General features: G+C 39.8%; 2 protein-coding genes across 6 annotated transcripts in view; one reads left to right on the top strand and one right to left on the bottom strand.

Moving 5' to 3' along the window:
• LOC125321483 (protein adenylyltransferase SelO-like) overlaps positions 1 to 16,388 on the bottom strand; it is a 27,103-nt gene extending 10,715 nt beyond the window's left edge. For 2 of the 5 annotated variants that reach the window (XM_048294402.1, XM_048294429.1), the window contains exons 1-15: positions 16,214 to 16,388; positions 14,784 to 14,902; positions 14,422 to 14,550; positions 13,631 to 13,695; positions 13,471 to 13,527; positions 13,273 to 13,371; positions 9,194 to 9,261; positions 8,431 to 8,518; positions 7,515 to 7,584; positions 6,821 to 6,893; positions 6,170 to 6,253; positions 4,012 to 4,141; positions 3,440 to 3,484; positions 3,269 to 3,350; positions 3,089 to 3,181 (exon numbers count right to left, since the gene is read on the bottom strand). In XM_048294402.1, coding sequence (XP_048150359.1) covers positions 3,089 to 3,181; positions 3,269 to 3,350; positions 3,440 to 3,484; positions 4,012 to 4,141; positions 6,170 to 6,253; positions 6,821 to 6,893; positions 7,515 to 7,584; positions 8,431 to 8,518; positions 9,194 to 9,261; positions 13,273 to 13,371; positions 13,471 to 13,527; positions 13,631 to 13,695; positions 14,422 to 14,550; positions 14,784 to 14,902; positions 16,214 to 16,388 — 1,377 coding nt within the window. Of the gene's footprint in view, positions 1 to 2,747; positions 2,824 to 3,088; positions 3,182 to 3,268; positions 3,351 to 3,439; positions 3,485 to 4,011; positions 4,142 to 6,169; positions 6,254 to 6,820; positions 6,894 to 7,514; positions 7,585 to 8,430; positions 8,519 to 9,193; positions 9,262 to 13,272; positions 13,372 to 13,470; positions 13,528 to 13,630; positions 13,696 to 14,421; positions 14,551 to 14,783; positions 14,903 to 16,213 lie in introns of all 5 variants that reach the window. The other 3 variants (XM_048294438.1, XM_048294409.1, XM_048294418.1) reach the window with 3 other exon arrangements.
• The window catches only part of PDSS1 (decaprenyl diphosphate synthase subunit 1), a 22,927-nt gene continuing 17,958 nt past the window's right edge, over positions 16,387 to 21,355 (top strand). Inside the window, 5 exon segments of the mRNA XM_048294614.1 lie at positions 16,387 to 16,458; positions 16,460 to 16,678; positions 18,256 to 18,320; positions 19,174 to 19,297; positions 19,677 to 19,807. Coding sequence (XP_048150571.1) covers positions 16,387 to 16,458; positions 16,460 to 16,678; positions 18,256 to 18,320; positions 19,174 to 19,297; positions 19,677 to 19,807 — 611 coding nt within the window.

Raw genomic sequence — 21,355 nt, 5'->3', positions numbered from 1 at the left:
AGGGGAAGACTGAGAAGAATAGAGACAGTAGGAGAGGAGACAGAACTTGGAAAAGGCAGACAGCAAGAAATCAGAGCTCGGGGTTACTGTCTCCAGTGATGGACAGCAAACACAAACCAGGCTTCCCTGGCTGATTACACTGAGCTAACAGCTGCTTCATATTCCTTAGCTGAAAGCAGCCAAAGCTCACAGACAAAAAATGAACTTCAGAGAAAGAGCAGATTAGGACGAAATGGACATAGATAAAAGGAGGTAAACAGCACATATTCAAGAAAAAGATGTAAGGGAAATTAAAAGCAGGAAGTTTTGATCCCATCTGTGGTTTTTGGGGTTATTTTAAGGAGTAAGAGTAAAAAATATATGCAAACTGTATTCGATCATAAAAATGAGCACAGAAATGACTAAGAGCTGGGAAGCAGGCAGGTGGATAACAGGCAAGTGTGAGAATCAAGCATTTGTTCAAAGATGTGCTGAGTTAGGCTGCTTTAAGAGGAATTTCAGAATGTTTCCAGTGAACACTAAATATAAGGACCCCCTGCAGTGTTCCCAAAGGATTCTGGCATTTTTAGGTCAATTTTAGTATGCAGCTGAAAAAATCTTAAGTGATGTACAAATCAATATGAAAACTTACTCATAAAAGTATTGGTGTGTAAATAAACAGAGGTGAAATTACTTTAAAATTGAAATTCTTTAAAACAATTACAACTTTTTACCAGCATAAAATTGTACTTGCTTTTCCACATCAGTTTTGGAACCTAGAATTTATGGGCTAAACAATTTCATTGCATGGAAAAAAAAAGATCAGGTTGCTACCAAGTGAAGGCTGGAAATTACCCTCAGTGTAGGAACAGGGTCACTACACCATAATCGCTGGTTCCTCAGCCAGCACCTTCAAAGATGGGGAGATGGAGTTGCCATAAATGGAAAAATCCCTTGGGTTCTATGACAAAAATACCTTCTCTTACAAACATACTCATCCTCTTATCACCCCCCTGTGCAAATGATTAATTTCAAAGCTACAACTCCTGGTTTTTTTGTTGCTTCCCTCTAGAGTATCTCAACTTTTAAACCCTTAATGGCTTCAAGTTCACAGAAAAGGTCAGGATGGACCTCTTACTTTGTAGGTTACGGGGGTTCTGAGGTTCTGGTCGGGACGGCCGGATGTAGACGGTGACAGATGGAGACGAGAGATCTCTATAGGCAGGTCTTGGGACACAGCCGGTTTATTGTAAAGGGCGTGGGTATTGGGGCACTGCTCAGAGCTGGTAGACTCAGCTCTGAGCAGGCCCAAGAGAGCAAGAGAGTGAACGGGTGAGAGAGAGAGAGAGAGAGAGTAGGAGCAAGAGTAGAAGTGGAAGAGAGGAATGAATAGAAGAGAGAATGAATAGAAGTGAGAATGAGAATGAGAATGTCTGAAGTCCTGGTTACAATACAATAAATCATCTTCTGCACTGAATATTCTAATTGTCACTAACCAATCTAATACAAGATACAAATCCTATAGCATTTACATACAGCCTATAAGAGTTCTTATATTACCATAGAGTGTTACATCTTAACTTCTAAAAACTACTCTTTGGACCCCTTCTGCTGAGCTAGTAGGGTCTGCTCTGACCCTTGGACCTGTTTGCAAGCAGAGGGTATTGTTCCATCAAGAGGGGATTACTTCAGTGGCCATACCATTGTTTTCTAGTTGTTCAGTAACTAAGACCTGGTATTTCAAAAGTGGCTTTCATTTCGATGTTGCCTGTAGTTTTCATATTCCCAAAATCTTTTGTCAGGCAATCATATTTCCAAGGCTTTCCTGTTTCATCTTCCCCAACATTACTTAACAGACGAAAACAAGGAAAACCAGAAAATTTGGTCAAAACCAGTTAATTAAAATTGGAAAAAGAACCATCAACTCCTCATTTCCATTCTGTGTTTTACATAGCCATCCTGCTGCCTAAAACAACCTCCTAAGTCCACCTGCTCTCGTTTTAAATTGGCTTCAAAGACAGACATAAATCAGATGTTTGGGGAAGGCAGTGAAGTTTCCCAGGCAAAATGAACAATATTCATCACATGGAAAAGGCATTGTGTTAAAGAATAAAAGAAAAAAAAAAATCAATTTGCTCTTGCAAAAAGGCTATTTTCTTTCCAGATCAGGTTGCTTGTCAGAAACAGATCACAAGCTTCCTTTTCAGAATTTCCCCTTTGCTTTTTTATCCAATTATGGCTTGCCTAGCATCTTACTCTAGTTCAAATATTTCAGCTATATTTCCACTTTTAAAGACTGCACTATATTCAGGTAAAAAAAATTAAATGCTCTCAAAATGCTCTCTTTTAAATATGGTTATACTTGGTCCTGAAGAGTAAGTTTAGGCTGAGATAGCAGCAACACAGGATGGGATACCAGGCTGAGCAGGACACAATAGCAAATGTATTCTTATGCTTTAAGTTACATTTCAAACCAATCTCGTGCTCAAGGAAGGGCAGAGGCCACTCTGGGCAAAGAGTTCTAGCAGGAGTTTATGATGAGATGGGATCTCACGTATCATTAGATACTGAGATAAGCAAATAGGCTTGAGAGCAGAGGTTTCAGCCACCTAGTAAACCCATGGCAGGAATAGTTTGGTTGAGCTGAGGTTGAAATTTTCCTCATGAACCCTGTTCAACTTCACTTGTTGGACAAAAGGTATTCTTAAACAAAACAACAGAAAAAAAAGGGAGGGGAGGAGTAAGAAAGTTTTTTGTAGCAGACCCACCTTATATGTGAAGAAAATCAAATTCCCACTTGTGTATGAGTATTTATGACTACTCATATTGGACCTGTAACAAAGGCTGAAAATCTGACTTCAGCATTCTTCATTAATGCATCTTTCATTAGCACTTTCCATTAACATATCCATCAATACCAGATACAGGCTTAACAAGGGGTGGTAGCCTGATACAGGTGTATTAGTCTCTGTCCCTTAATAATGATACAGTAACATATTTCCCAGATGAACAGTGGCTTGAGATAGCCTCTACTATATCAGGGTTATGTTCAACTTGATTTACTTTTTTTATATTAAGTATTCCTAAGACTGGGTGCTTGTATTTATACCTCAGGAATACTGAGCTCCTTTAACTGGTCAGCAGTAATTTCACTCAGCTCTCGGAATGTCATTGTAAAATCAGCCTTTGTATCTTCCATGATCTAGTGAATAAAGATACTTCCATGAGTATTTTTCAAGTGGGGTATCAGTTCAGATGTTTGCCAACAAAATTAACAAAGTAAACTCACTTTTAAAAGGAAAGCAATCAAAAAGTTATCATTCTCATTCTCCCCAAGAAGACCCAATTTTGTTTTGAATAGTTCTGTGAAACTGAAAATAGTAACAAAGTAAGGAGATTGTGAACATTATATACATTTTTAGTATTGTGATTAGAAAGGTTAAGTTCTGAAAGTGCATACCGGCTGTAATAGTATTCACCATAGCCCTCCAAAATCTGGGAAGCTCTGAAAAACAAAAGAAATGTCAAGTTCTAAGGAACTAAAATGCTGCTGTGGGTATAGTACTGCTGTACACTAAATAACAAGAACTTCTGCCTGCTATCTCAGAAACACTGATATTCTGAATCATGTGGGATCTGTTCTTCCTATAAGAATTTTTACAAGAGGCTATTAAAATTCTACTTTGTTACTTCAGGAGGATGCACAGTCTTCATAAGTGTCTTACAGAACAAGCTAGACAAACTTAGAACAGAAAACTACAGGCAAAGGTCCTGCCTTAGTGAAAGGAGAATGGATCACACAATATCTAATACCTCCCTGTGGTCCTATTTTACTATTATTTATGACCATCAAAAACTTTTCTCCCCACCTTCCAATCTTATTCTGGCCAATAATTAATCCACAATCAATTTCCAGTTAAAAAAATATATATTTTTAAAGCTATTCCCTTTCTTTCCTAAGCATATGGTGATTACAGGGTCTCCCATCTCACTAGTTCTTTTAAGCATTAAGATATTTGAAGGACTACTTACAGCTGATTTTGCCTGGGATCCAATAAAGGTTTTAGAGCTTGTAACAGCTTGCTCAGATTAAACAGCCCAACACTTGCCTGATTTCCTATTTTATACTTCCTTTCATCATCGGATGTGTTTGGAACAAAATCTGTTTCAAACAAAATGTTACTTTTCCATAACAGAGTAATTACAATATACTATCAATGTTAAAAGTTTAAAGAACATTCATCTTTACACTTACACAACCAACTTATAAAATACCTAAAGCTACTAAGTATTTAAAATCAGATCACAAGGATGCTTATTTAAAGTGAATTGACTCAAGATCTATTATCTGCAAATCTAAGAAATACATCCTTCACAGACAAGTTCCCATGTGTCACAAATGACATTTTCCTATCTAAAGATACAAAATAAATTCAGATGTTTAAACAGAAAAAGACCATTTTTTCATCAAAAACACTTTTAGACTTGAAACCAGTATTTTTACTGCATATAGTGCTACTATTCAGAACATAGGTTAAGCAAACAAATGACCAACTAAATTCAGGATTTAAGGATTTCTGGAAAAGTTACACATCTAATAAACATGTATTTAATAGGCCACCTAAGCAAGATTTGTTTCAGTTGTACAAGCAAGCTTTATATTCACATAAAAATTAGGCCTAATGTGTTCCAGTATGCAAATCCAAATGATCTGGGAGATAACAAATACCTGTCATACAAGTTACAAGTATCCAGAAGTAAAATGTATGCCTATCTGCAGCAGCAGTCTCTGAGGGGATCAGTGGGAACCCCTCACTCAGATCACATGCAGATAAGATGATCAATGCCCTAGTCCTCAGAGGACACTGACAGCAAATGGGGCATTAAGGAGGAGACTTCTAACTCGTCTGTCAGATCTGGTGAGTGGTTCAACTCTGAATTTCGAATCTAACACCTCTCATCTGGCTCTAGGGTGCACTGTCTGGCTGGGATAGAGTCAGTTCTCATCACAGCAGCCTGTCCACCGTGCGTTGGACTTGTGACTAAAACAGTGCTGATAACACAGCAATGTTTTACACATTGCTCAGCAGGGCTGGCACAGCATCAAGGCTTTCTCCATTCTCACTCTGCTACCCTAGAAAATGAGGCTGGGGTGGGCAAGAGGCTAGGAGGGGATGCAGCTGGGACAGCTGAGCCCAGCTGACCAAAGGGATATTCCACATTTAAAACAATAAAAACCGGGGGTAGTTTTTCCATGGCAGCTGTTAACTTGGGGACTGACTCTGCATCAGTCTGGTGGTGAGATATGGTGAGTGATTGTCTTTGCATCACTTGCTGGTCACCCCTGCCCTTTTCTCCCCCTTGACTTATTCACATGTCTTTATCTTGACCCATAAGCTTTTTCTTAGCCTTACTTTTCCAATCCTCTCTCTCAAGGGTGAGTGAACAAGTGGCTTGTGGGTCATTAATTGCCAGCTGGGGTCAACCCACCCTACAGAGAAAGATCTAAAAGCAAAAAAGCCCCATTTTGTTCAATACAATGAAACAATATGACATTTACTCTCATGAGTTTTCCTTAATTTGAGGCTGCAGGCATGAAAACACACAGCAAGATAACCACTGATGATTCTGAAGTTTATTCAGTTGCAAGCTATAAACAATATTCGAGTAATACACATTTATGTATATACTGAATGTGTATCTATCAATCCCAGACTGATTGAGTTGAGACTTTCAAATAAAGGTTGCCACGTGTAGGGTTGATTTCTTTTCTTCCAATATATAATCAGCTGCTGCAACTGTAAAGCTAAAGCTTGATGCATGTGAAGTTACTGTATTCCATTTCTGCTTTTGGCTGATTCCAGCAATACACAATTTTTTGTTTTCTAGGCTTCTGTTGTAGTATCTTTTGAATTGGTGGTGTTCAAGTGGAAACAGTCTCATGGAAATGGGTTTAATAGTAATATTTCATTAACAAGACTTTTAGCCCTTGAATGCAACCTATATAGTGTATCATAAAACTGGTCACTGATGCAATTTTTTTCCCTAGAGCTCTTCAAAGAGTACACATGCTTAGGGTTTTTCTGCTAATAATGATAGGAGTTTTCATGCAATGGAAACTATATAATTTAATATAAAAATATTATTTTAAGTAAAAAAGATTAAAAATAAAAACAGGTGCTACACTCACTGGGGTCATAGGAGTCCATAAATCCAAATGGACCATAATCTATTGTTATGGATAATAAACTGAAGTTATCTGTATTGCAAACACCTACAATTAAACAGAAAGGAGAAACAGAAGTTAAAATTCCACATGAACCCCAGTCTCTAGGCAATTTGATGTGAAACAGATCCACTGAATTTAGAGAGCTCTCAGGAATCAGACTCTGGAAAGTTGCCCTGTCCCTCTGCCCCCAGCCTGTGCCCTGCAGGACACCAAGGCTCCCACTCTCGCTGCTGTTTTGGGGTTAATCCCACAAATCTGCAGCAGAGCTGGACAGCTCTGCCTCCTGTGCACTGTGAAAGGCCAGGGCTTCATGTGGAGGGATCAAATTCAGAGCAGTTAAATTTATATATGGCATCAGTACATTGCCTTTGTACACTGCACTGTTGCAACAGCTCTGAGAATTCTTGCCCCCATATACTCGTTTTGTCACAGCTGTGCTTGGAGAGATCAGAGAGTTTTGTAACTCTGTTACAAAAGCCCCTTGTATAACAGATAAAGCTGTGGGCGAAGACAGCAACAGAACCGAAGACCAAGGTGACAAATAAAAGCCATTTTTAAGTATATTACTATAAAGTGTCCCTCCCCTAAAGCCAATGCCATCTGGCACCTTACCATGTGCAAACCCCACAGACATCCACATTGCAATCAGATTTGCAGTCTCTGACACGACTGTAGAGAAAAATTCCTAAAATCAAATACATCTTTTACTTTAAGTTCTCTGTATCAAAAATATTGAAAAACGTAAGCATTTTATTCACCTTAGAAATATGTAATATATTCTATTTTTCAAATTTAGTTATCTGTCTGTCAGGACTTATCATTCCCGTTCCAAATTATGTGAGTACATAATAACCTTATCCAGCAAAGACTATAGTTAAATAAGTATACACAGATGCCCTGAAAGTAATTAAGAAGTAAAATTTAAAAAAAAACAAAACCAAAAAACCCAGACACTATATATACTAGGGTGTCTACTATAATATACTATATATACTACAATTACATTAACAAAAGCACACTTCATCACTTCATGACCACTGTTCACAGAAAACCTGAACAAAAAACAACAGAAAGTGGAAGCTTCACAATAAACATCTCCATAATGAAAACTGGTGGTAAATGTTCATATTTGACTTTGAGAAAACAAAAAAAATCAAAGCAGCAGATTTTCACTGCAGAGAATTAATAAACTTTTGCTAATAAAACCTGGAATCTTACTTCAAATTTTAAAATCTTGTCAAACTTGAGATTGTGAAGACCTTCCTGTAATTTTGTTCACATGCTTGTGGAAAATAAAAAGACTTACCAGATATCTATTTGAATCGTTCATAGCTATTGATGGAAAATGTTCCTGGATGATAAAGTCTAGCAATCTTCTGTAACAGAAGAAACAGAATTCTTTAAACAAAACTGGTACTTTAGAACTGATCATTAAAAATTCTTGTTTTCGAACAGCAAAATGCTGATCTACAGCTTGCCACAAATAGTTATTAAAAACCTTGGTCTATTTATTCCAATGAATATTAGATTAAGCTCTTCCAAATGCTTAGAGACAGGCTGTAGTCGTAAATACAACTGGAAACTGCCACACAGAGTTAAAATTATTCCCACGTTAAACCTCCAGAGCACACCAGGACCTGGTTTTGCATGCACCAATATCCATTTTTTTAGGTAAAAAAAAAAGAGTTTGCATTTCCAAAAAACCAGTATCAGATTACAAGGAATAATCATTCTACATCAGAATTCTCACAAAGAAAATTTTACGGCTGAATTCTTATGAAGTAGGGTTACTTACACAGTAACTGGCCATTCCCAAAACAGTGCTCTAGATTCCTATAAGACAGGCTTAGGGAAATGGCATATATGCATTAAAAGTTGCAGGACCTGTCACAGAAAACTGAGAAATGTAGGAACTTAGACTTTCAACTTACAAATTTTCCAAAACAAACAACTCCTCCCTAGTGCTTAGTTACGACAACTATTTCAGGTATAAAACTTGTCTCATTTTGTAAGATCCAGGCCTTTAGAAACATCTCGAGGGTTTTACCCTTGTGAGGTAAGATCTTTGGTATGCTTGTATAAAACCAGCAGGTTACCTTTCTAAATTATATAATCTTACTTGCTAATTAATTTATGTCTAAATTCCAACTGTATTCATGAATTCTAATGCAATTTGATTGTTGAGAAAAGTATTATGGTTACTATGAAGATTAAATTCAAACCTTAGTAAATCCAGTTCCCCAGAGTGAGTTAAGATTTCCAAGGATCCTATACGAAACCATGATTTGGCAAGTCGTAGCACTATTGCACCTTAAATATAGAGACAAGTGTGTTTAAATGTAAACAGGGTATCAGCAAAATAAAACAGTTCCATAGCAAAAGCCATCATGTGTTGTTTCTATAGACACAGTTTATATATGCACAGTTAAACTGATATTTTTGTAAGTATGCCTAACACATAACAGATGAAAATGTATAATACTAGTTTACTACACATGCATTTTAATGATGAAGCTTGATTTGCTTTACCAGCAACCACAGGCAAAATTCTGTTAGTGCATTAATACTAGAATTGCTCCAGAAATACTGGCCTTAAAGATAGAACACAAACAGATTTTTCCCCATGCTGTGCCATCTCACTCTTTTTCAGAGCAGGTGTAGATAATGTAGCAATGACATGGCCACAGCTGCATTCCCACCATCCTGGTATTGCTACCAAAACAATGGAAAATTTCCCTAGTTTTCAATATCATTTTGGTAACGGGAAGTGAAAATCAAAATTATATCCTTGCAATATGTATGCCACAATCATAGAAGACCTGTTCAGAGGGCTTCATTTCTTCAACAAAGATATTTCAGATTGATTTTCTCAGGAGAGGTTTTATATCTTAATAAATTAAATTAAGCCAATTTATTATTTTTATTACGCATTTTTTATGGAGAATTAAGTTACAATGTTGTAATATTTTAAAATATGTTCATTACCTCTTTCTTTCTTAATATTTCCATTGTAAAATTGGTCTCTCCACACATCATCATCGCTTACAATTAAGCTGTAGCAAACAAGAAATGAACATTAAAAATTATCTCAGCAAAAATAATTCATAATGAAGATCAAAGTCATATTTCACATAAATTCATTTTCTTCATAAAAAGAAAGATCTTTTGGTGGCATAGCTTTGTATTTACAAATGACACAGGCAAAGATGCTGGGGCTTACCAAGGTTCATGACCAAGATGCATTTATTTTGTATTTAATACAATGTTGTCCAATTTCATTACTCTCACTGTTCCTGGGGAGAAGGCTGCTCTCAAAAAGAGTAGTGCATTCACTTGGAACCTCAGTGACATATTAGTGATTGTGATTGTAACATTAGCTAACAATTTCCCTGGGGACAACATGGAAATTTTGAGGACAGAGAAATTAGAAACCAAATTGTTGCATCAGATGGAGGTCGCCCTTTACATGAGCCAAAATTATCTCAGAAACTTCAGGGACAGATCTGGGACCCTTAGCAATCACTGCTACTGGTACTTAGATTTTTAAAACCAATCTCTTCCTTTCATTTGCCTTAAAATTCTGCACATCCTATAAATTTTTATGTTTATCCAAATATTGAGATTTGTGAGAGTTCACTACAGCTTCCTTTATTCCACAGCTTACATTAATTCTGTGAAATAAAATACATCATTTCTTTGTATTTTCTGTTCTATCACAAAAAATCAATCCTCATAAACTATGCAAGGGCATCATGTTCCTCTGAGGTTAACAAGTAGGACGTTTTCTCTCCAAAGCAACTGGGATTACACTGACAATCCAGCTTGGTGCCATCTTCTGAAAGAGATCTTATCCCTTCAATAGGCACAGAAGACTCCTTGTTCAAGAGTCTAGCAGGAGGATAATTCAGCTCATTTTATGTAATTCTTCTTTATCTTTGCTTGTTGATAACTGGAAAATATTATTCTATTCAGGAGAGACATGGACCTATTGGAGTGGGTCCAGAGGAGGGCCACAAAAACGACCAGAGAACTGGAGCACCTCTCCTATGAGGACAGACTGAGAAAGTTGGGACTGTTCATGGGGAGTATGGGAAGACCTCATAGCACCTTCCAGTCCCTAGAGGAGGCTACTAGAAAGCTGGAGAGGTACTCTTTACCAGAGCCTCTAGTGATAGGACAAGGGGGAATGTCTGTAAACTGAAAGAGGGCAGGTTTAGATTAGATACTAGGAAGAAGTTTTTTACTCAGAGGGTGGTGAGACACTGGAACAGGGTGCCCAGAAAGGTGGTAGATGCCCCAACCATGGAAATATTCAAGCTCAGGTTGGAGGGGGCTTTGAACAACCTGATCTAGTGAAGATGTCCCTGCTCATTGAGGGGGGACTTGGACTAGACCAGTAAAAGTCTCTTCCAACCCAAATTACGATTCCATGATTCCAAATACAGTTGGGTGGCATGCTATTTGATATTTAATGCAGTTACATATATCTGCTACTTATTAGGTAGTTGAAGATAGCAGAGAAGACAAAACCAAGCTTTTCTTTGAGGTATATAGCAAAGAAGATGCAAACCTAATATTCCATTCATAAATATGACTGAAGACAGTCACAGTGTTAATTCTCAAGAGTTAAATTTTTAAAGTACACAAGATTCTGGGTTTACATACTTGAGCATTGAAATTTTAGAAAGAACTCAGTTAAACCAACACTGTGGCGTATGCATACAAACATAAATATGTACAAAAAGGTCATGAAAAGAAATAGCATGAAGTCTTACATAGTGCAGTTGCTTGCAACAGTAACTGTGGGTTTGAAACTAAATTATTGTTATTATATTCAGTATTTTTGAAGATACTTAGTAGCTATTCAAACTGAATGTTCTGTTAACTGCAAAGAACAGGCAGTGAATTTTTTCAGGAGGGGAAAAATATACAGAAATCAATCTGTTCCTTTTACTGGAGCTGTACTGATACAAGCAGAATTAGGGATTTTTTTTTTTTTTAAATACTCATTTGAAACCAATTGGTATGTCTGTAGGATTAAGTACAAAAAGCTCTGATACAAATTAGATGGAAGAAGAAAATCTTCATCCTTCAAGAGAAAACAAAAAAAATTAGAAGCAGGGAATGAACCTCAGACATTTACAAAACAATGTGTGCAGCAGAGCCCTAAGGGACAGAAGGCACAAAAGTTGGGCAACTAAACTTCACTGTTTCGAACAGACCTCTGCCAGAAAGGTTGTTTCCTTTTTACTATGTAACTCTTAGCAGGCTCTCTGCAAAATTCCTACAGAATACCAGCACTTCTATTGCTGACACAAAATTCCATGGGGGCATCAACATTTAGTTAGTACAGACGTGCAGCACTTGAGAGCTGGCCAGGTAGCTGAGCAGCCACATAAACACGAATTCCCACTAGAAAAGTAGTTCTCCAATGGTCCCTGTAGTTGGTAAGTACCATTACTGGAGAGAAGGCAGCAGCAGACCAGCTGTACACTCGACACAGGAAATGGAGCACTGAAAAGCTCTTACACCAAAGAAGCTGGAACAGGACTCACAGAAGGATGGATGGATTATATCCCTCCCTACCTGGCTCTCACTTAAAGGCTTGACTTTACACTCCTAAGTGCTCTCCCTGCTGTCCTGCATGAACTATGCAAGTAAAGGCCACTCTGAAAACTTTGCATATTGGCTCACTTTTTTGACTTCATGTGTAACACTGCTCACTGGTAGTGCCAGTATGGGGCTAAAATGGTACTGTATGAAGTGTTCTGTATCTAGCAGTATGGTCATAAACTGTAGCACCCCATTGGGAACACAGTACTTAAAATTAATAGAGCAAACCAACCTGCTGGGTGTTCTGGGATAAGCCATAAGGTTTTTCCTCCTACTTCTGCCAACACTTGACAAGACCTCTGTTAAGTGCATCCCACCAGCCTCAGTACAACAGCTCCCCATCGGGAAGAATATGGCTGTCAGCTGGGGTTTTTCCAAATTAAGTCCTGCAAACAGTCTGCAGAGCTTGTACAACAGTTAAGAGAGCCAGGCATTTAACCAATATGCCAGCAAGCAGAGAACTAAAGCACACTGTGTGCTCAGCAGAATTCATGCACAGTAAAGGGGTAATTTCATACTGGTTTTGCACTGCACAATTTGTTGAGATGACAGCAAAGAGAGGCTCTAACCTGCCAAATGATTTCCTGCTGATACTCAGACAGATTTAAAGTTCTGCACTAACAGCCAACAGCAAAGAGTCTCAAGATGAAGTCAGTGAATAAACCATCAAAAATGTCATTTAAAAACACTGCACTTCAACAGAGCAAATGAGTTAGAACTAATGCTGAAGAGATTTGCAGACACTTTGCAAATACAGACACCTAGCCATGTGGCAGCTGAGTACAAGCTTTTTCTGCAGAGGATTTACTTTCTCTGAAGCCTGAAACACTGCAGTATAGACTAAGACTACTTGGAACACAAAATGAATTTGGCATTTTAAACATAATCACCTGAAAATATTCAGTTACTTGATTCTGAGAAAATCATCCAAATGAATGTATGTGTTAGTCTCCTTTGGTTCAGACAGAATTAGTTTTAAATTATTTTTTTATGAAATCCCTCTCTGTGTGCTCAAGGGGTGTTTGAGAGCAATTGAGAGCAATTGCCTACATTCAGTTCTACCGCCAATATTAATGTTTGTTCATATGACTGACAATTTTTCCCAGCAATCTTAAAAATGACAGTACAAAAAAAGCCACTTTCAATATTTTCCTAGTTGGCCAGGTTCTAGAACTTGGATTAACTTTATAGAAATGAGTCTTTACTACACTAAAGTTAAGTTGGATTTCTAGAATCCAGCAAACTATGTGATGCCATTAATTGCTAGAGCTTATTATTATTGGAAAGTTTTATCCAAAAATCTATGGAAGGATATATTTTGACCTGATTGAATACATATGAAGAGATCTATCATCCTGAAAACTAACTGTCCTGCTTTATTGATGTTCAGTTAAACTCAGTCACAAAATTACCTCTAAATTAGGATACTGTGAAAAAGGAAAGAAAAATACCTAGCAGCTCTGCTTGTAGGAATTCCAAGATAGTGCATGGCCTCACTACACAAAAACTCTCGAACAGAAGAGCGAAGCACAGCTCTTCCATCGCCATTCCTATCAAGAACAGAGAGATAAGGAATAGGTCATAAAATCAAGGTAAATTTCAAAAAGAAAACATTCAGTTTTGGAGTACACAGAATAACTGCAACTTACCTGGAGTATGGGGTCTTTCCTGACCCTTTTAACTGCAGTTCCCACCTCTCACCATGCCTGCAAAAATACCATTGGCATTTCTAAAAGTATACCTCAGGTTAACCATGAATCAGCTAAATTGAACAGAGAGTTCAATCAGACACTTTAAAAGAAGTCACACCTGTTTGTATATACTCCGATCAAGTGGGCTCTTCCATCCCCCAGCTGACCTGCCCAGCTACCAAACTGAAAAAAATTAAAATCAAGTTATTGTCCTCTATAATTTATAGAAATTATACTTGAAACAATAAAGATTACATGTAGGTCCTCACAAAAGACACATTTGCTCACATAGTCATTTAAATGTTGATCCCTAAGGCTGTATTTCACCAAAAATGAATCAGAAAACCACAGGAAAAGAGTAACACCAGTAATCCTCATTTTTTTTTACCTTCCAGCTATGAGGTACAGCTACAGACCTGTCTTTTTTGTATAATGAGCCTTTAAACCCACATGGCTTATTTTGGTTTTTTTAATTGGAAGTTACAATCAAATTCTACCATTCTTCTCCATGAATAATCATAGCCATTTCAATGAAACTTGAATCTCAGTAATCATGATATTGCAGTGAGGCTCTGTCCTTCTTCACTCCTTTGAGCTATTAGTATCTATCATGAATCAGAGCTGGCCAGGCTGCTGGGGTGCTAAGCAGACTCGGCAGCTAATGAAAATTAAAAAGATCATTTGCTCCAGGCATAAACAAAAGCAGAGAAAGTAAATAGGGTGCTGTGGAAGGATATTATAGGTCTTTTCCACCTGCAGCCCTTATGAAGAACAAATCTGCAATCAAAAGGTTAGTAAGTGTTCATGTACTCACAGGCATATACTCATGTACATATAGGTATAATCAAGGTGTAATTCACAAGAAAAGACCAACACAATTCCACCTGGAAGAACGAGTGCCATACTTACCTGGTGACCCCCATACCTATGGGCCAATGGAACAGACCCAAATATCACTTTCGCACCACTGACGAACTCCAGAAAATCAGACGATCCTTTGACAGATACATCAAGATCCAAAATATTTTCAAGAACATCCTGGAGAAAGAAATAATACTTGAACATGATCAGATTTTCAGTGGAAATGAACATGTTTTCTCTACAGATCTCATTATTAAAAGACATCTCATAGTATGTTTTAAATGCTGTTTGTTTCAAGTATATATTGAGAAAATGTTTCACAATAAATAGCATATGAATATTAAAATATATTTTAGTACATGTATTAATAATTTCTACTAATTAGAGAGGAATGAAAAACAATAGCCAACCTCTGAAACAGCTACAAGACGAACTCTAGATTTAAAAGGTGTAGGATAGACAATTGAAAAAATGCAGTTTCTCACATTACGGACATAATTTTCTTGGATCACATCAACTGGAAAAGGATCTGTAAACATGAAACAGACAACAAATGTCTTATGAAAAACAATTAATCATATTATTCATAATAGTTTTCCTCTTAAATCCAACCAAAATGCTTTAAAAACAATTAGAACTTGAAACATTACCACTTTACCAATGCATATTAAGCCTTCATGAAAAACAAGCCCAAATAAATTCAGGATTTTATTGCTTGGAATTTCTGAATTCTGAATTCTGCAGTTAAAGAATCTTCCAGGGCATTCTAGTTTTAAGATCTAAACCATATCTAAGCATAGATTGAATTGACTGTGACTACAACAGTCTCAGGGCAGTTTCATTGTTGCACTAAATTATATACACCCTAAAAGATACTTGCACGAGACAGAGAAGTTCAGCTTTCCCCCCAGCTGAACAATGTAGTGCAACAGATTTAAGTCACTGTGCACGAGTAACTGCTGTATACAGTCCATATGCAGCAAAGATCACCAAGCAAAACAAGAAAACAGATGAAGTCTTTTCTGAGTGAACGAAAGAGTTAGAAGATGTAGTTCTTGCTGCAGAATAACATGTGTACTCAGAAGTTGTGCTTCATTCTTCCTTCAGACCTGCTCTGTGCCCTTTTCCATGGTAACAGAGAGCAAATATGGTTTTAAAACAGTGTGGTTTACCATCATTTTGGATTTTTGCTTGCCACAATCTTACAATTCCACATTAATTATAAAATCCCAGTACCTCATAGTCACTGTTTTGTAAAAATTTTAAGTTAGCTAGCATCTCTGGAGCTTTGCTGCTAGCCATGTTTCATACTGCCTCTAATGACAGATCCTGTTATACCCAGCTGCCACAAGATTTATCAGTGACTATGATTTCTAGACGTTCACAAGTAATTGTGTCATCTGATTAAATTAGTTCTGTAATGTTATCATATCAATTATCATTATGATTACAAGCAGTCTTGTATGCCCGAGAGGAAGGAGAGCTGAAACGCTTTGTGTACTTCCAGACAGGTGTCAGGTTATCAACTCTGCACTAACACGTAATGGGGACTCGGAGAAAAAAAAAAAAAATCAACAACAAAAAAGCTCCTAATGGCCAATCTAGTCTTAATTTTAAAAGTAGTATTTGACTGTGTATATAGGTCTTCGATTAGTTACTGGCTTTAGTAGCTGCTACCACCCACCAAACAATAGCGCCGGGCAGGGCAGGTGTGCACAGGCCCGGGAGGAGCAGGACAGGAGGTGCAGAGCCCCGGGGCAGGCGCACACAGCCCCAGGAGAGAGCACACAGCCCCAGATAGCGCAGGACAGGAGCACAGCCCCGGACAGGCAGGCCGTACCTAGGAGGCTGTCGGAGGACAGGGCCCAGGCGCAGAGCTCCGCCGCCCGGCGCCGCGGGCACTGACCCGGCTCGGGGCGGGAGGCGTTCGGGGCCGGGCAGAGCCCGCGGGAGCCGCACAGCGCGGCCACACAGCCCCAGGCCAGGCAGGCGGGCAGCCAGCGGCGCCACCACATGTCCCCAGACCTCGCCCTCAGGAGTCACCTACGAACCCGGCCTGAGGTCTCCCGCCCTCAAGGAGGCCGTAAGGGGTGCCCGCCCGGCACCCCGCCGGAGGGCGGTGGCGGCGCGGGGCTTCCGCGTCCGGGTCGCGGCGGTGCCGGGAGGCGGTGCCGGCGCGGCGGGGCTGGGGGACACCATGGCCTTGCGGTGGTGGTGGCGGAGCGGCGCCTCGTGCCGCCGGGCGCCGCCGCTCGGCTCCGTGCCGAGCCCCGGCCCCCGCGCCCCGCCGGCCCCCAGCGCGGCGGTGAGTGCGGCGGCGGCGGCGGGCGGGCGCGGAATGAATGGGGCGGGGGGCGCCGGGCCCGACACGGGCGGACACCGCGGGGCCGCTGCTCCTTCGGCGTTCCGCAGCCTCCCGCCCGGCAAGTGCCACGGCCTGGGGGCGGCTCCCTGCCGGGGGGTCATTCTGGGGGCAGGAGCGTGCTCGGTGCAAGGTTAAATTCCGGCTTAAGGGTTTTCCAGCAGTGGTTAGTGTGTGCGCTTCTCGGAGCCGTCCCTAGGTGGGAACGGGGGAAGCGGTTCTCAGCAGCGTGAGATTTTGATGGCGTTTGTGTGTGTTAGCGTGTGAGTGGTAATGGGGCAGTTCTCTCAGCGCCTTGGTTTGGTGCTTTTTCACGAGGGCAGGCTGCGGTTCTGACCCGCGCTGAGCTGCTCTGGCTGTCCTGAGCCTCAGGAAAGTGCTGTGGCGGATGTGTCCAGCATCCTGCAGGAGCCGCTGCTACAGGGTTAAGCAGAAGTGTAAGGGAGGGAGTCTGTGTGTGGCTGCACTGAAGGAAGAAATCAGCTATTTTTAGCAGCAGAACGCGGTGAGAGGTCCGAGAGAGCCACTTAGGAATGTGTTAGCCGTAGGGCCGGACGCTGAAGTCAGACAGCAGTGGGTTGCAGAGCTGTGGTAAGTTAGGGCTCCTCGCCTTCCTTTGTCTCTTTGCATGGCCTTGTGTAAGCACAGAGGATGGAAGAGTGCCCTTGAGCAATTACAGTGCTTTTGTTTCTCTCCCCCTGTCCAAGGAGAGGGAGGCTTTGATTCACGTACGAGGAGACGCTGAGCCACGAGGAACAGGTCTCCTTGAGCGTTTCTGAGTGAGTTTTTCCAGAGGCAGTTTGGTGAACACGTGGATTGCAGTGATTTTAGGTTGGCTCAGCCCAGCATTGGGCAGGGCTCGGTACTTCCTGGCAGCACTCCCAGGAACAGACCAAAAGCTGTACTTCCTTTCTCAGCCTATATCTGCTGGAATCATGTACCTGAGACCGTGCCTTCCCCCAGGCTCTTGGGCTCTGTCTGCAGGGAGAGATCACTGGAGAGATTGCTAGGTTTGGAAGTTGGGTTTTGGACATCTAGCAGGGAAGATGGACAGGTATAAATTATAGACAGCAAACTGAATTGAAACAGCTTCAGGGGGAAACAAGGACATGATTTTCTGTCAGTGTACTGGTTCATTGAAACAGCTCTTGTCCTTTTCTCTGTGTCTTGACTGGTGCAGTCCAGATTTATCTGCCAGGAAGGGAATGTTTGAAAATTGCACCTTGCACAAGTGAAAAGCAAGGTTTTATTGGAGCAGCTCTGGTAATTTAACTGATAAGCCTCCTGGGCTGGGCCTGCAAGGGGAGAAAGTCCAATGCTCCAGAGCAGAAGAGTCAGGTCAATGTGCCTATTGGCACTCATGTCTTACTTGGTATAGAAGGGGACTATGAGACTCCCTTTGCTGTCGGGTTGTTAAAATGGAGAAATAGAGCAATGGTGATGGATACATTTTTTTGTAGTCAAATGTTTTCTGTCAGTTTAAAGTTCTAATAAACTATCCCTGATTTTATTTCGTGCAGATGTGTCGCTTTACCCAAAGAAGTTCAACTTTCTCGTTTTCAAAAATATGTAATATATTTTGGCGGTAAGTTGGAGATTTATATTGCTGTGTAGTGGGTAAAGACGTAGTTACTGGGTGAACTGCATAGTCACACCTGTGAGCTGTAAACTTTGAAAATAAGGTTATTTACTCCAGTACATAGTTGGGTAATTCTGTGTAGACTGCTGCTGTGGTGCTGAGTCTGAATCTCAGTCCTCTGTCTTGGAGAGTAATGGGCAAAGCAAGAATGCTGCAAGAAAATACATACAGTTCACTTTGGAAAATGAAACACCAGAAGAAGAAGAAACTTCAAGAAACAAACAAACAAATCTCCTAAGCTTAATGCATCCAGGTGGAGTTTTCACCCTTTCCTGATGAACTTTCCTATCATCATGCTACCTGGAAGCATTGATTTAATTTATTATGTAGCTGGGTGTACAAAGGGAAAAATTTCAATTCTAAGTCAGGAATATTTTTTCAGGAGTTTACAAGAGAGGGAAGAAAGTAACAGAATACTTGGGTTTCCAGAAGTGAAGGCTCTATCTCCAAACGTAGGCTGTACTATCCATAGCATATTCAAAAGGAATACATTGAGAGCAACGTAGTGTTCTGTGTCTCAGAAGACTTCTGTGATCTCTTAAGGGCAGAGTGTGTGTGTTCATTTGCCTAATGTGCTTTGTCAGCTCCCAAAGGCTATGATCATCAATACATAGCTCTGCTGTCCTTGCACCTTACTGTCTGGCTGAAAAGAATGTTTTGATGCCTTCCTGTATTTTAGCCTTTTGGTTAAATCTTGTGTGAGAGGAGATGGGGAGAAATGCTTTCAGATGTTTCTGTTTGGGGAATCAGGGGAACTTGACTTCTAACAAGACCGCTCTCTTAAAATCACTGTCACCAGGTTTCATCATACAAGTACATCCCACTTGTGCAGCTGCAGTAAGACAATTAGTGATGAAAAATACCAAGACCCTTTTCAACTTGGTAGAAAAGACTTGAAGAATCTCTATGAAGATATTAAAAAGGTAAGGGATTTTGGTGGCTGAGGATTGGTGATGATTTGGTTCTGGGATGTTGTGATGATTGTTTTTAGTAGCAACCATCAATTTGGAGGATATTTATTGAAAGAATGTTATTTATGTTTATGAACAACTGTCTGAAACTTAAACTGAAGGTAATTTCTCATATTTTATAGAACCAGAATGCAGTTTTTTGCTCCTGATTTGCAGTGCTGGAATGCATCATTTACATTTCAGATTACTCACAGTAATTTTTAGAACAACTTCAGCTTACACTGGGTGGAGTGAACGCAGGCAATAACCTTCTACAGGCATACTGTTTTACTTGCACTAAACAGATTGACTTTGTGACTTCCATGCTGAAATGCTCTTGTGCTTTTTATAGGAATTGCTGGTCTCTGCAGCAGAACTTAAGGAAATGTGTGATTATTACTTTGATGGGAAGGGAAAGGCCTTTCGACCAATGATTGTGGTGCTAATGGCTCGGGCTTGCAACATTCACCATAATAATTCCAAGTGAGTTGGTCACTTTCAGATACACACACTTGAAAGTTATCATTCTTGTGTTTCTGAAAAATACTTTATGAAAGTAAAGTGCTCCTCAGTAAAACCTGAATGTAAGTTCCATCTTGAAGCTGTATTTTTGTAGTTGTCAGTGCAAAAGGAACTGCTGGCTTTGTTAGATATTTCCATGTGTTAAATTGTGGACTGTACTGTGGTTGTAACTGGGGTGCATAAATAATGTTGCCGAATTACAATACTTGTAAGGCTTTTAGTCAATTCTAGCTTCTTGTATAAATGCTTTATTAGAACCTTCAATACTCTTTGAAACTATATAAACTTAACTAAAAGTATTTTTCATTTGTAACCACTCCTGTTCCTATTAAACACTGGTCACAGGTAAGAATTTTGCTGCGAGAAGGGACCTTCATAGATTTTTTTAGTAATTATGCAGAAAAGCTATTAAACAGGTGGTATGATTATATTCAAAGCTGTGAGACTTTGAAAACAGAGGTTTTTTTCACCCTCTAGTAGCAAGTTTCTACACTTTAATATAACATTCTAAGCTAAAGAATCTGGTGTAATCCTTATGATCTCCAAGTTACTTGTCTTTTGAAAGCAGTTTTAAGTAAGCACAACATCATGCTTGCCTGTACTCTCTATCACTCCTTAGTCTGGCTCATTGCAAACGCTTCACTCCACACGTTCCTGTCAACTGCTATGTTTGCATTTTGAGGAAAGATGTTTTTGGCTGGACTGTTCTCTGCCTTCAGCTATGCTTCCAGTCTTGCCTTATATAGGTTTTCAAATAGAAAATCTTTGGTCCCTTTCCAGAAGTGTTTCTAGACTAATTTGTCAGTCTTAAGGGATTTCTCTGAGCTCTTGCATAATTTTTTTTCTGTAGCAGTAGTTTAATGCCTTGTTGGACTTGATTACTACCTCAGAGCATGGCATGTATTTTGTTGTGTGGATGGCACCTCTCCCTGTACTGCGTCCTATGTGAATACAATTTTGAAGGAGAAAGCAAACCCAAGCTGGCAGTATCCTGTCCTGTGTGTGCCAGTTCCTCTTGTTTTAGGAAAAAATTATCCAGGATTAATGAACTTTGCTCCAGCCAGATTCTCTTGTCAGTTCAGGACTGCTTCTTGTCGTTGACTTACACATAGCAAAAGGAATAATACCAACTGTGAAAATCCTCAGGGATGCCTTTTGTCACTGACTTAATATTTTCATGAGTGATCTTGACATGAAGAACAGGAGCATGAGGATGGCAATTTTTGGTGGCAGAATCATTCTTGATGGTCGGCCATCTATGCTGAAATCTAAGGAAGCATAGTAAACCAAAAATCTCTGCTTGAGCTTGTAGGGTCATGGGTGTCCCATTAGGGCATAATCCCAGTGTGGTTTGCAACTACCTTCTCTATGAAAAACCTCAAAGATATCCTAGGATGCATCTACCATCCAGTTCAGCTACAGGAGTGTATATCACACTTCCTGAAATCGCTGGCATGTCTGTTCCCTGTGCTCAAAATCAGTTAAGTCCAGCTAGCTTCAGGCATGGAT

Source organism: Corvus hawaiiensis, chromosome 1 (assembly GCF_020740725.1).
Source record: "Corvus hawaiiensis isolate bCorHaw1 chromosome 1, bCorHaw1.pri.cur, whole genome shotgun sequence".
In the NCBI taxonomy this organism is placed as follows: domain Eukaryota; kingdom Metazoa; phylum Chordata; class Aves; order Passeriformes; family Corvidae; genus Corvus; species Corvus hawaiiensis.
This window is presented reverse-complemented; position numbering and strand designations above follow the sequence as displayed.